This window comes from Neoarius graeffei, chromosome 10 (genome assembly GCF_027579695.1).
Source record: "Neoarius graeffei isolate fNeoGra1 chromosome 10, fNeoGra1.pri, whole genome shotgun sequence".
Classification (NCBI taxonomy): Eukaryota; Metazoa; Chordata; class Actinopteri; order Siluriformes; family Ariidae; genus Neoarius; species Neoarius graeffei.
In genome coordinates, this window is record NC_083578.1 from 93322284 (window position 1) to 93337860 (window position 15577).

General features: G+C 39.4%; 1 protein-coding gene across 3 annotated transcripts in view; it reads left to right on the forward strand.

The window, feature by feature from the left end:
- The first annotated feature begins 658 nt into the window (after positions 1-658).
- slc44a5b (solute carrier family 44 member 5b) overlaps positions 659-15577 on the forward strand; it is a 69868-nt gene continuing 54949 nt past the window's right edge. The window contains exons 1-2 of one of the 3 annotated variants that reach the window (XM_060932680.1): positions 662-835; positions 1007-1100. Coding sequence is in view for 2 of the 3 variants with exons in the window: in XM_060932681.1 (XP_060788664.1) it covers positions 799-835 (37 nt within the window). In the remaining variant the exon portion in view is untranslated. Of the gene's footprint in view, positions 836-1006; positions 1101-15577 lie in introns of all 3 variants that reach the window. The other 2 variants (XM_060932681.1, XM_060932679.1) reach the window with 2 other exon arrangements.

Consider the following 15577-nt stretch of genomic DNA (forward strand, 5'->3'; position numbering starts at 1 on the left):
GCGACTTCACCAAAAGGTGGCTTTTTTCCCCTAACCCTTTTACTAATCTTTATAAGGGGTGCCAATAATTATGGAGGGCAGTGTAAAAGAGCCTTTAGAGTGTTTAAACAGGATTTTTTTTTATATTAGAGAGCACGAGTATGGCCAAATTAAGAAAAATATAAAATAATTTACTTAGCCATAGGAAGATCTATATATGTACATACATCATGGCATGGGAAACCACAACAGCTTGCGCCAATTACAGTGGCCCCATTGTACCGAATCTGCATGTCTTTAAACTGTGGGGGAAACCGGAGCACCCAGAGGAAACCCACGCAAACTCCGCACAGAAAGGCCCCTGTCGGCCGTAAGGTTCGAACCCGGAACCTTCTTGCTGTGAGGCGACAGCGCTAACCACTACACCACCGTGCCGCCTTACATTAAAATGTAAGTAGTTAATACTAACTACTTACATTTTAATGACCCTCATGTGGCAGAGATTTAAAAATCACGAGTTAAATCTGAAATATTTCTCGTTTAAAGTAATCTTTAATCAGAGCGTCCGTTTCTCTGGTCTGGTCTCTCGCGCCCTCTAGCGGCCATCAGTAACCGGAAGTGGGTTAATGAGGGAGTTCTCGGGACAGTGAGGTGTAGTGGTGACGTCATCATGTTGCTCCGCCCCTGGAACACTCACTCTCTCTCTCACTTTAGAACTGCGGACGGACGCAGCGAGAGAAAAACACAACACAACAGAGCAGCACAGCCCAGTCCACACACAGCCGCAAACACTGCGGGAGGTCTTTAACCCGGACAGCGATGGGAAGGAAAACTCCACGGTCTCCGTCCTCCTGCGGTCAGTGATTTATATTCACTTTATAAACACTCCACAGTAAACAGGGTTCAGTTTAAACACTCCATAATGAACACTGCGTTTAGTTTCCACACTGAGCACTTTTTAATGCTTTACACAAATCTGTACATTCAGGATATACTTTTTTTTTTAAATGTATCCCTAATGATGAAGCCTGAGGTGACGGTGGTGAGGAAAAACTCCAAGACTACATGAGGAAGAAACCTTGAGAGGAACCGGACTCAGAGGGGAACCCAGCCTCATCTGGGTAACACCAGATAGTGTGATTTATAAATAACTCGCTTCTATAACTGTGTCCTATAGAGTCCCAGAGTACAGCTGTGTCACCAGGAAATCCAGATCTTTACCTTTTATAAAAAATATTAACAAAAGACTCGACAAAACAAATGTTTTCAAAAACAAAGTCCTTTCCACACCAGGATCTGGTCTTCCCAGGCAGTCTCCTATCCCAGTATTAACCAGGGGTGGGTTTTCTGATAAAGTCGCCCTTTAGAGCCAAAGAGAGAGTTGAGAGACTCTTAAGCAATGAACGTTGTCTCTGTACGTGGTTTTCCTGAACTCACTTGTAAGAAGGAGTCTAAAGAGCAACAGGACGAAGAGCATCTTTGCAGTGCGCTTCCCCAATATAGGCATTAGTGGTTGCTAAAGGCAGTTGTACTGTCATTGCTGAAGGCATTAGTAGTTGCTAAATCCAGTTGATAAGATCACATGGCATTCATTTTTAACCAAAATCTAATGAAATATAAAGTGATATATAAGTGTGTGTGTGTATGTATGTGGTAATTAATTAATGAAACTATTATGTTTTTGGCAATTTATTATAATTTTGAATGTTTTTAATTAAATGAACAAATGTTCGCACGAAAGAATGAGCAAATAAGTTAATAATTAGGTAAACGTGTTCTCTGTGCTCGCTCATTTATGACACTAAATTAGTTAATCACTCGCCTGATGTCAAGTCAAGTTTATTTGTATAGCACTTTTAACAATAAACATTGTCGCAAAGCAGCTTTACAGAATATGAACAACTTTAAAATATGGGTTAATTTTATCCCTAATCTATCCCCAATGATGAAGCCTGTGGCGACAGTGGCAAGGAAAAACTCCCTCAGACGACATGAGGAAGAAACCTCGAGAGGAACCAGACTCAAAAGGGAACCCATCCTCATTTAGGCAACAACAGACAGCATGACTATAACATTAACAGTCCTAACATAAAGTCAGCTTCGTTGATGCTATAAACCCCCCACTGACGGAAACCCGAGCGCAAAACCGTTCACAACAACCACAGTCCCAAAGTCAGCAAGTCAACTGCAAGAGTCCAGAGCGTCCTGCGGGCACAACCCCCAACTGTCCACGTGGGGCCGCCCTCCACAGGAGCAATGTGATGAGACTCCAACCAGACACAGGGCACCAGGATAGATTAGGCAGGTCTGAGGAGCAAAAGAGGTCAGCATCTGGATCCCAGGACCGACATGTAACTCAGAGGGACAGATTTTTTTTTTTTGGGGGGGGGAGGACAAGAGAGAGAAAACACAGGTTGTTAGGTATGCCCAATGTCACCTGAATAAGTAGGAGCAGTATACATATTGCACAGAGTACAAGCAGGGACTCCGGCAACTAACTATGACAGCATAACTAAAAGGGGAGAGCCAGAAGGTAACACAGGCATGAGGGAGCCCCGGGACATAAAGCAGCAGCCACTACACCGTCAACAAACTCGAGTGAGCAAGCGAGTGGGGACTGACAGCATCCATACATCCCAGTTTACCAAAACACTCTGTCTGAGGATCCTCCAGATCTACACCTTTACCTCATAAACACCATTAACACAAGGCTTGACTAAACAGATATGTTTTCAGCCGAGACTTAAACACTGAGACTGTGTCTGATTCCCGAACACTACTTGGAAGGCTGTTCCATAACTGTGGGGCTTTGTAAGAAAAGGCTCCGCCCCCTGATGTAGCCTTCACTATACGAGGTACCAGCAGATAGCCTGCACCTTTTGATCTAAGTAGGCATGGCAGGTCATAGAGGAGCAGAAGTTCACTCAGGTACTGTGGTGCGAGACCATTCAGTGCTTTAAAGGTCAATAGTAGTATTTTATAATCAATACGAAATGTGATTGGGAGCTAATGCAGTGTGGATAAGACAGGGGTGATGGGGTCATATTTTCTAGTTCTAGTAAGGACTCTTGCTGCTGCATTTTGAACTAACTGGAGCTTGTTTATGCACTTATTGGAACATCCAGACAGTAAGGCATTACAATAATCCAACCTGGAGGGAACGAAAGCATGAACTAGTTTTAGTTTTTAACTCCCACAACATTTTCTAGTCTATCCAGAAGAATGGAATGATCAATGGTATTAAATGCTGCACTAAGGTCAAGCAACACAAGCAGCGAGACACAGCCCTGATCAGACGCCAACAGTAGGTCGTTTACTACTTTAACCAGAGCTGTCTCTGTGCTATGATGAGGTCTAAATCCTGACTGATACATTTCATGGATGTTATTCCTATGTAAATATGAGCATAACTGCTGTGCCACAGCTTTTTCAAGGATCTTGGAGATAAAGGGGAGGTTTGATATTGGCCGATAATTGGACAGCTGACAGGGATTGATTGGTTGGTTGGTTGGTTGCTTTATTCTGAACAGTAAAGATACAAAAAAAAAATGCAATCATCAAAACATCATCATAAACAAATAGAATAGCGTAGCCACAAGGCAGTAACATAATGTTCGGAAAGGATTAGTAAGAAGTAAATAACTTATCAAATCCTAACCCTCTATACCACCGCTAATCAAACGTCACTTTCCACGATAAACTATATATATCCAAAAGAAAACAATCAACAAAAAAAGAAAACATACCAAGACATACCAACATGGTATAATATCGATCAAATCATATATACAGATACTTGTTATGCATATATACAATATATATACAGTCCATATATATATATATATATATATATATATATATATATATATATATATATACACACACACACACACACTAGTGCATCTCAGAAAATTAGAATATTGTGAAAAAGTTCAATATTTTCCATCAGTTATTTAAGAAAGTGAAAATGTTATATATTATAGACTCATTACACATAAACTAAAATGTTTCAAGCATTTTTCTATTTTAATTTTAATCAGTATGGCATACAGTACAAAAACATAAAAAACCCATCTCAAAATATTAGAATATTTCATTTCGAGTTTGAGTAAAACAGTATGAACACAGTGTATCTCTCGGTCTAGTTCAGTACACACAACCACAATCATGGGGAAGACTGCTGACTTGACTGTTGTCCAGAAGATGATCACTGATGCCCTCCACAAGGAGGGTAAGCCACAAAAGGTCATTGCTGAAAAGGGTGGCTGGAAAAGGTGCACAAGCAACAGGGATCGCCGCAGTCTTGAGAGGATTGTCAAGAAAAGTTGATTCAAGAACTTGGGAGAGCTTCACAAGGAGTGGACTGAGGCTGGTGTCAGTGTATCAAGACCCATCACGAACAGACATCTTCAAGAAAGGGGATACAACTTTCACATTCCTAATATCAAGCTACTCCTGAGCCAGAGACAATGTCAGAAGTGTCTTATCTGGGCTCAGGAGAGAAAGAAATGGACTGTTGCTCAGTGGCCCAAAGTCCTCTTTTCAGATGAAAGTACATTTTGCATTTAATTTGGAAATCACGGTTCTAGAGTCTGGAGGAAGAGTGGAGAGGCACAGAATCCAAGGTGTTTGAAGCCCAGTGTGAAGTTTCCACAGTCTGTGATGATTTGGGGTGCCATGTCATCTGCTGGTGTTGGTCCACTGTGTTTTATCAAGTCCAGAGTCAACACAGCCATCTACCAGGAGATTTCAGAGCACTTCATGCTTCCATCTGCTGACGAGCTTTTTGGAGATGCTGATTTCCTTTTCCAGCAGGACTTAGCACCTACCCACAGTGCCAAAACTACTACCAAATAGTTTGCTGACCATGATATTACTGTGTTTGATTGGCCAGCCAACTTGCTTGACCTGAACCCCGTAGAGAATCTATGGGGTATTGTCAAGAGGAAGATGAGAAACACCCGACCCAAAAATACAGATACGCTGAAGGCCACTATCAAAGCAACCTGGGCTTCAATAACACCTCAGCAGTGCCACAGACTGATCACCTCCATGCCACACCGCATTGATACAGTAATTCATGGTAAAGGAGCCCCAACCAAGTATCGAGTGTATAAATGAATATACTTTTCAGAAGTTGGACATTTCTGTATTGTAAATCCTTTTTTTGATTGATCTTAGGGAATATTCTAATAATTTGAGATACTGGATTTCTGATTTTCATGAGCTATAAGCCATAATCATCAAAATTAAAACAAAAAAGGCTTTAAATATTTCACTTGACATGTAATGAATATAGAATATATCAAAGTTTACCTTTTTGAATTAAATTATAAAAAAAAGGAACTTTTTCATGGTATTCTAATTTTTTGAGATGCACTAGTGTGTGTGTGTGTGTGTGTGTGTGTGTATATATATATATATATATATATATATATATATATATATATATATATATATATATATAATTATTATTAGGGGTGTAACGATACGATTCGAATCACGATTCGTGGTTGCCAGTACGATTCAAGGATGATTTTGGTTCGTTTACAACGATACGATCCGAAACGATTCAGTGACTTGAAATTGATTCAGTAACTTTTTAGCCAAAAATTAAACCAGTGTGACAAATAAGTACCTTGATACTGGACAGTGCAGGTGAAGTTTTCTAGATTCCTGTTTCTTGTAAGGGAATCAGGTATAATTATGGATATAAACAAGTAAACAATAATTAGTGGCAAATGCATTGATGTTTTATTTGAATTAAGTGCAACCAACACTTTAGGTTGAAAAAAAAAATACAACCCAAAAGTTGGGACAAAGTACAAATTGTAAATAAAAACGGAATGCAATGATGTGGAAGTTTCAAAATTCCATATTTTATTCAGAATAGAACATAGATGACATATCAAATGTTTAAACTGAGAAAATGCATCATTTAAAGAGAAAAATTAGGTGATTTTTTTTAATTTCATGACAACAACACATCTCAAAAAAGTTGGGACAAGGCCATGTTTCCCACTGTGAGACATCCCCTTTTCTCTTTACAACAGTCTGTAAACGTCTGGGGACTGAGGAGACAAGTTGCTCAAGTTTAGGGATAGGAATGTTAACCCATTCTTGTCTAATGTAGGATTCTAGTTGCTCAACTGTCTTAGGTCTTTTTGGTTGTATCTTCCGTTTTATGATGCGCCAAATGTTTTTTCTATGGGTGAAAGATCTGGACTGCAGGCTGGCCAGTTCAGTACCCGGACCCTTCTTCTACGCAGCCATGATGCTGTAATTGATGCAGTATGTGGTTTGGCATTGTCATGTTGGAAAATGCAAGGTCTTCCCTGAAAGAGACGTCGTCTGGATGGGAGCATATGTTGCTCTAGAACCTGGATATACCTTTCAGCATTGATGGTGTCTTTCCAGATGTGTAAGCTGCCCATGCCACACGCACTAATGCAACCCCATACCATCAGAGATGCAGGCTTCTGAACTGAGCGCCGATAACAACTCGGGTCGTCCTTCTCCTCTTTAGTCCGAATGACACGGCGTCCCTGATTTCCATAAAGAACTTCAAATTTTGATTCGTCTGACCACAGAACAGTTTTCCACTTTGCCACAGTCCATTTTAAATGAGCCTTGGCCCAGAGAAGACGTCTGCGCTTCTGGATCATGTTTAGATACGGCTTCTTCTTTGAACTATAGAGTTTTAGCTGGCGACGGCGGATGGCACGGTGAATTGTGTTCACAGATAATGTTCTCTGGAAATATTCCTGAGCCCATTTTGTGATTTCCAATACAGAAGCATGCCTGTATGTGATGCAGTGCCGTCTAAGGGCCCGAAGATCACGGGCACCCAGTATGGTTTTCCGGCCTTGACCCTTACGCACAGAGATTCTTCCAGATTCTCTGAATCTTTTGATGATATTATGCACTGTAGATGATGATATGTTCAAACTCTTTGCAATTTTACACTGTCGAACTCCTTTCTGATATTGCTCCACTATTTGTCGGTGCAGAATTAGGGGGATTGGTGATCCTCTTCCCATCTTTACTTCTGAGAGCCGCTGCCACTCCAAGATGCTCTTTTTATACCCAGTCATGTTAATGGCCTATTGCCAATTGACCTAATGAGTTGCAATTTGGTCCTCCAGCTGTTCCTTTTTTGTACCTTTAACTTTTCCAGCCTCTTATTGCCCCTGTCCCAACTTTTTTGAGATGTGTTGCTGTCATGAAATTTCAAATGAGCCAATATTTGGCATGAAATTTCAAAATGTCTCACTTTCGACGTTTGATATGTTGTCTATGTTCTATTGTGAATACAGTATCAGTTTTTGAGATTTGTAAATTATTGCATTCCATTTTTATTTACAATTTGTACTTTGTCCCAACTTTTTTGTAATCGGGGTTGTATTTCTAAAACTTCTGCTTTTGTTTTTCCAACACAAAAATATTACAATATTATCAAATATAAATAGATATCAAAAATAAAGTGCAACCAATTACTGGACCGTAATGCTGGTTTGAAAATTTGCCGCTCGCTGGCTTCTCCTCTGCTATCTGCCATCATGCTATGTTTTGATTTGTGCTGCTGCTGGCGTGTGACGATGACGTCACAGACAGGCAGACTGAAATCGGATAACATTTAACGCCATTATCATTAAAAGTGCTAAAAAACCCCACACCAATATAAAGTCTGACGTGCTTAAATCCAATGCGTTATTTCCTAGTATCGATACAATCGATTGATTACCTTTTAAAACGATATTAGTTTGATGTAAGTCGTCCTATCCGTATGTACCCATACCCACATATATACACTTATATTATCAATAGAATGTTATTGTAAGGGCGGCACGGTGGTGTAGTGGTTAGCGCTGTCGCCTCACAGCAAGAAGGTCCAGGTTCGAGCCCCGTGGCCGGCGAGGGCCTTTCTGTACGGAGTTTGCATGTTCTCCCCGTGTCCGCGTGGGTTTCCTCCGGGTGCTCCGGTTTCCCCCACAGTCCAAAGACATGCAGGTTAGGTTAACTGGTGACTCTAAATTGAGCGTAGGTGTGAATGTGAGTGTGAATGGTTGTCTGTGTCTATGTGTCAGCCCTGTGATGACCTGGCGACTTGTCCAGGGTGAACCCCGCCTTTCGCCCGTAGTCAGCTGGGATAGGATCCAGCTCGCCTGCGACCCTGTAGAACAGGATAAAGCGGCTACAGATAATGAGATGAGATGTTATTGTAATTCCTCCTCCCTATACCTCATAAAGATCTGTTCCTTATACCTTTTTTTTGAACTGGTTTATAGTTGTACATTTCATGAGCTCCACATTCAAACTGTTCCTTAGCTGTACTCCACAAATAGAAATACTGAACATTTTTAACGTTCTTCTAGCACTGCGAATTTTACATTTCGGTTTCCCCCTGAAATTATAGCCCCCTTCTCTATCCGAGAACATTGTTTGGATATTCCTTGGTACTTAATAATGTACAAAGTAAGGAATTATAAAGGCAGTTTTATATTCTATAATATCCCTGAATTTTAAACATTTTGAATTTAAGAATAGTGAATTAGTATGATCTCGGTAACCAGCACTATGAATTATTCTTATAGCTCTTTTTTTTGAAGTATAGTTATTACATGAAGTGAACATTTATACGTATTTCCCCACACCACTGAGCAGTAATTTAAGTACGGTAAAACCAGGGAACAGTAAAGAATGCGGAGTGAATTATAGTCCAGGATGTGCTTAGCTATACTTAACACAGATATGCTTCTTGAAAGTTTCATTAGTATGTATTTTACATGTGATTTCCAATTAATTCTATCATCTATTATTACCCCAAGAAATTTATTATTAGAAACTCTTTCAATATCAACACCGTCTACCTGTACATTTATTGCCCTATTTATTTTATAATTATTAAATAACATTATTTTTGTTTTAGACAGATTTAATGATAATTTATTTCGATCAAACCAACTTTTTAACCTGCACAGTTCTGAAGAGATTGTTTTCTAACTCATGTAAATTTGTTCCAGCACAAAACATATTTGTGTCATCTGCAAATAATACCATCTTAAAAATCTTTGATACATTGCACATATCATTTATATAAAGAATAAACAGTTTAGGACCCAATACTGACCCCTTTGGGACACCACAATCAATATTCAAACGAGTTGAGACAGAGTCACCCAACTTCACAAATTGTCCTGTTGCTCAAATAACTTCTGGTCCAATTTAATACAACTTCCCTTATCCCATATTGTTCCATCTTATTAATTAATATATCATGATTAATAGTATCAAAAGCTTTTTGAAGATCAGTAAATATCCCAGCGACATATTTCTTATCTATAGAGTTACTGATTTCTTCAATTGATTCCATTAGTGCCATCTCTGTTGATCTATTTGCTGTAAATCCATATTGACCATCACTGAGTAGTTTGTATTTTTTAACGAATTTATCTAATCTGTTATTGAATAATTTTTCAAGAATTTTGGAGAATTGAGGAAGTAAAGAAACAGGTCTGTAATTTGTGAAGTTGTGTTTGTCCCCAGATTTATACAATGGAATTACTTTTGCTATTTTCATATTGCTTGGAAATGTACCGGGTTGAAATGACGAGTTACAGATGTATGTTAATGGTTTAGAAATCCCAATAATAGTTTTCACTAGTTTCATATCAATATCATTACAATCTGTGGATATTTTATTACTACATTTATTAACTATATCAATAATTTCCTTCTCATCTACTGGTGTAAGAAACAGAACAAGAATTCCTCTTTATAATATTATCTATACAATCATCATTTGTTACCGGATCAGAGATATTTTGAGCTAATCTTGGTCCAACATTAACAAAAAAATCATTAAAACTATTAGCAACTACATCCATGTTATAATTTTCGATACCTTTGTCATTAAAGTATTTAGGGTAATGTATTTGTCCAGAGCCATCTTTAATAATACTATTTAATATATTCCATATTCCTTTAATATTATTTTTGCTATTATATATTAATTTACCATAATAATCCTTCCTACATCTCGTTAACTTTTTATATTTTTTATATTTATTTTCTGCCTCTTTGGTTCTTAATTTAATAAATTCTCTATATAGAGTGTTTTTCTTCTTACAGGCATTTTGTAATCCCTTAGTAATCCAAGGTTGGTCATTATAGTTTTGTTTTGTACTATTGCTTCAGTGGGCAATTTTTATCATTTAATAACTTTTTAAGTATATTCAAATTATCATATGCTCCATCAATGCTATTCTCTCTATAAACTGATTCCCAGTCTTGTATTAATAAATCATTATTTAATGTAAACATGGCCTCCTCAGTCCTAACTCTTCTGTACTTAAGTTTATGGTCTGTCACATTTCTCTTATGATTACAGTCAAATTGTAAAAACTGGTAGATGATCACTAATATCATTGATTAATATTCCACTTGTAATGTTTTATTATCTATATCATTGGTAAATATATTATCTATTAAGGTAGCACTATGGTCAGTAATTCTGGTGGGTCTGGTAATTTTTGGGTGGAGACTCATACTGTACATGGTATTAATAAATTCCTCAGTCATACTGTGCTTATTAGGGTTCAACAGATCAATATTAGTATCCCCACAAATGAAGATAACTTTTTTTTTTTTTATTATCTACTGTAAATGTCTTTTCTACCCAGTCCTTAAACGCCTCTACACTAGTTTCTGGCGCTCTATATATACAGCTAATTAATACATTTCTACTTTTTTCAATATTAATTTCGATTGTTAAACATTCTAATAAGTTATCAATCACCGCTGTCATGCCATCTATTAACTTATAATTCAAATTACAGTCCACATACACCGCCACTCCTCCTCCACCTTTATTTTTCCTGTTTATAGAATTAAATTCATATCCAGCCAGTTGGAAATCCACTCCTTTCTCCAGGTCAGTCCAGCTCTCCGATATGGCGATTATGCTGAATGGATGAGTAAACTGACTTCAGTATTTCTTGATGTGTTTGAAGTTAGCGTCCCTGCTTCTGCTGTTGAAGTGTATTATTGATCATTTCCCCACAGCCTCAGTGGACTGATTGGACTGTTCCTCTGTGTAATGGTGGCGATTGTCATTAATGGTTGAGAAAAAGTTATTGTCCGGGTCTGTGTCATTTTCTGTATCCAATAGTTTGTGGTCAGTGAATTCATGTGGTTTCAGTTCCAGGTTTTCATAATCAACAAGCAATTGCGTGAGCCGAGTAGTGTTCCGAGTAATGGATGAAAGAGTTATTTCGGTGTGTGTCATGGCTGGGTTTGGTGTAGTGTCACGTCGGTATTGATTACCGTACAGTCCCGATAGCCATCACTGGTATTTGTCCAAGTCCTCGATGTTCCGTATGACCAGAACTCTCGCCTCCTCCGGTGTACCGTTCAGCTTGATGAATACTTTGCAGTTGGTGATCCATGTTGATTGAATTTTATTTTCCTTCTTGAGATGTCATGCTTTTCTGGCGATGTCAGCATTGCGTTTTGTCAGGTGCTCGTTGATGTAGACGTTTGTATCTTTCAGTTTCCTTCCTTGTTTCAGCAGTGTAGCTTTGTTTCTGGCTGATGAATCTCCTGATGATGGCGGTGTTCTCCTGGTCTCTCCTGCGTAGAATGTGGCAGGCCTCGACGTTGCTGCAATCAGTATCAATTCCCTTTGATTGTAGGAATGCCGACACTTGTTGCTCCACGGAGTTGCTGCCCAGTTCATCAGATTCCCCCTCCCTTGTCACTGCTTTTGCATATGACTGGGGTTTAATCTAAATCCCAGTGACGATGACGTCGTTCATCCTGGTGTACTGTTCTAATTCAGCAACTCTGCTCTCCAGGTGGGCGAGACGCCGGTCCTTCTCGGCGTTCTGAGCGACTTCACTTCCATCACCAGGTCCATGATGGTTTTCTGTTGCTGTTTAATAACAGAAACCTCTTCTGCCAGAAAGTCGAGTGACTTTTTAATGTCCTCGCCTTCCTCGGCTGTAAAGTTCTTTTTTGGTGGCATAATTCACCAATAAATCCATCCAATTTGGAAAAATGTTTGGAGAGTCCTTTCCTCACCTCACTGCCTTTCCGAAGTTTCCCGCCAGAGGATCAAGGTCAGGTTTTTTAATCAGGGCTTTGATAACTACTAGTTTAAAGGATTTGGGTACATAAGAGAAGAATTTTTTATTAGTTTTAGAAGCGGTTTAATTACTTCAGGTATTATCTGTTTGAATAGACGTGTAGGTAAGGGATCTAGTACACAAGTCGAGGCTTTTGATGCCGAGATTAATGAAAGTAATTCAGTTTCTCTAAGGGGAGTAAAACATTCTAATTGCTGATCTGATACAGTTATATTGTTAACTACAGGGTCACTTGCATTGTCTAACCTTAAATTAGTAGTTTGAATTTTTTGTCGGATATTCTCAATTTTGTCATTAAAAAAATTCATGAAGTCGTTGCTACTCCATACTGCAGGTGTGCATGTGTCTATAGTGGACTTATTCCTGGTTAATTTTGCTACAGTATTAAATAGGAATCTAGGATTATTTTTGTTATCTTCTATTAGGGAGGAGAGATATGTTGATCTCGCAGCACTAAGAGCTTTTCTATACTTCAGGAAGCTCTCCTTCCACGCTAATTTGAACGCTACCAATTTTGTTTGACACCATTTACGTTCCAATTTTCGAGTGGTCTGTTTTAAAGTGCGAGTGTCATCATTATACCAGGGTGCTAATTTTTTGTCTCTGAACATTTTCCTTTTTAGAGGAGCTACATTATCTAAAGTATGGCGGAATGTTGACTCTAAGCATTCAGTTGCCTGATCAAGTTCTGCAGGGGCTGACAGTGACCCAATCAAAGTTGATAACTCTGGGAGATCATTTATAAAGCTCTGTGCAGTAGTTGACGTGAATGTACGTTTAATACAGTAGCGTGGTGAGGTGCATATATTATTACTCAGACATAGTTTGAATGAGATGAGATAATGATCTGAGATAACTTCAGACTGTGGAAGTGTGACTATATTTTCTACATTTAACCCGAATGCTAGTATTAGATCGAGGGTGTGACCACCATTATGGGTCGGTCCTATGACATTCTGATTAATCCCTACTGAATCTAAGATGGAGACAAACGCTGTTTTCAAAGGGTCTTCTGGGTTATCGAAGTGAATATTAAAATCTCCGACAACTAAAGCTTTGTCTAAGGAAATAACCAGATCTGAGATAAAATCTGCAAATTCAGAAAGAAACTCAGAGTATGGCCCCGGGGGCCTGTAAATAATAAGTAACAGAATTAACTGGGGGCGGCACGGTGGTGTAGTGGTTAGCGCTGTCGCCTCACAGCAAGAAGGCCCGGGTTCGAGCCCCGTGGCCGGCGAGGGCCTTTCTGTGTGGAGTTTGCATGTTCTCCCCGTGTCCGCGTGGGTTTCCTCCGGGTGCTCCAGTTTCCCCCACAGTCCAAAGACATGAAGGTTAGGTTAACTGGTGACTCTAAATTGAGCGTAGGTGTGAATGTGAGTGTGAATGGTTGTCTGTGTCTATGTGTCAGCCCTGTGATGACCTGGCGACTTGTCCAGGGTGAACCCCGCCTTTCGCCCGTAGTCAGCTGGGATAGGATCCAGCTCGCCTGCGACCCTGTAGAAGGATAAAGCGGCTACAGATAATGAGATGAGATGAGAATTAACTGGGTAGACTTATTTTTCGAGGCTACATACATTATATTAGTATGAAGAACGTCAAATGTATTAATTTTATAACCAGGTTTTTGTTACACACCTAGATCTCTTCTTCTTCTTCGTCTTTAACTCCTGTCGGCAGTTGCTGACGTAGAGCGGTTAGAACCACGAACGTAGTCAACCATATCTTTGTTGATCTCTCTCTTCAATGCACTTCGTTAAAATCGATCAGCTGTCAACCCAGAATGATGCAGAACTTGTTGCTCCATCGTGACAGCTGGTCTACCTTTCTTTACATTCTTATCGTTGAACAGAAGCTTTTTGGCGACACTAGACGTTTCTTGTCGAGCTACGTAGGTGTACCAGGTATTTGGTCTGCTGTTTTGCGACGTAGCTCATGACATTCTCTGTACGACAAATATTCAAAACATCTTCAGAAGACAATACAAATGCAAAGTTGGGCGCTGCATAATCATCACGAGGTTCTTTATGTTCAAATCCTTTACGAATCATTTTTTGTAACATGGTCACATATGCTGATTCCAATCTTTGTTGCTGTGCTTGAGTGATGTTCCATGTCTGGCAGGAATAGATGAGTCTACTACGTACCATTGCGTTCAGAACAAATACGCGTGTCTTTAGCAGAATGTTTCTGTTGGTGAGCTTCTTGAATAGCTGATAAAACTTCGACTCTGCAACACTGATACGTAGGTCAATTTCAGCATCGCCGGTAGAAGGCTGATCAAATTGGATGTCATCTCCAAGATAGCAAAATTTCTTTACGTTCTCAATTGCAGTGCCATTCAACGAGACAATGCTTACAGGGTAGTCACTGTCTTGTCCATATGTGCTTTCTCCCATCTGCAGGTGGTTGTAATTCACAATCATTGTCTTGGTCTTTTTGACATTTATTTCCAGATGGAAGTTTTTAAACGTTTCGTCAAGTATAATCAGCGCCTTCGAGAGTTCTGCTTCGTCCTCAAACATGAGTTCCAAATCGTCCGCATATCCCGACCAGTCTACAGTGTGGTCACCATGGTAGCTTTGCTGACATTGTTCTCTTGTCAGTGCTGTAGGTCGGATACGATACTTCAGATTTAGAAACTTTACTTCCTGCTGGTCACATGCTCTCATGAACACACGCATAGCAAAGTCAATGTACAAGTTGAACAGTGGAGGAGACTCAGGTCCACCTTGTCGGACACCTGTGAACAGTTGAAATACGTTGTCAGGATTACCAGAGAGTGCAGGTGTAGTATGGTCGTATATACATTCAAGAAGTCGAAGAAGAATTGGATTTGAGTTAGGAGGAAAGCGAAGGTAGATGGATTTGAACAGCCATTTTCGTATAACGTGATCAAATGCTGCAGTTAGATCTATGAATAGCAGAAACACAGCTTTTTTCATCCTGTCCGTTATTTGCTGTACTCGTTTTGTAATGAAAATTCCATCCGCAGTGCCTCGACCTCTTCTAAAGCCTTGTTGTTGTTCAAGGAGTTGGTTATCATACCAGTCTTTTATGCGATTTAGAATTATAACTACAAGAATCTTGCACAATGTTGTTCCAACTTGCAGACCTCTGTAAGCAGCTGGGTCTTTCCTTTTGAAGCACCTTTCCATATCGCATTAAGTCTAGTATGTCCCCAAGATTTAGGTGTAGTCTGGGTTGTCCAGATGGCATCTAGAAGTATTTCTAACTCTTTTACAAGTTCAGTTGATGAGGCAGCATATTTCAAAAACTCTGGTGGAAGAGCCGTAGCAGCTTTGCCGTTTTTGAAAGAAGTCAAAGTTTTTATGATTTCATCAGATTTAGGTGGTTCGGTGTTGATTGACTGGAACTCGATTTTTTTGAAGTTCTTCAACAAAATCTGGTGGGACTTTAAGCTCCGGAGGTTCTGACTTATCCACGTCAATGGA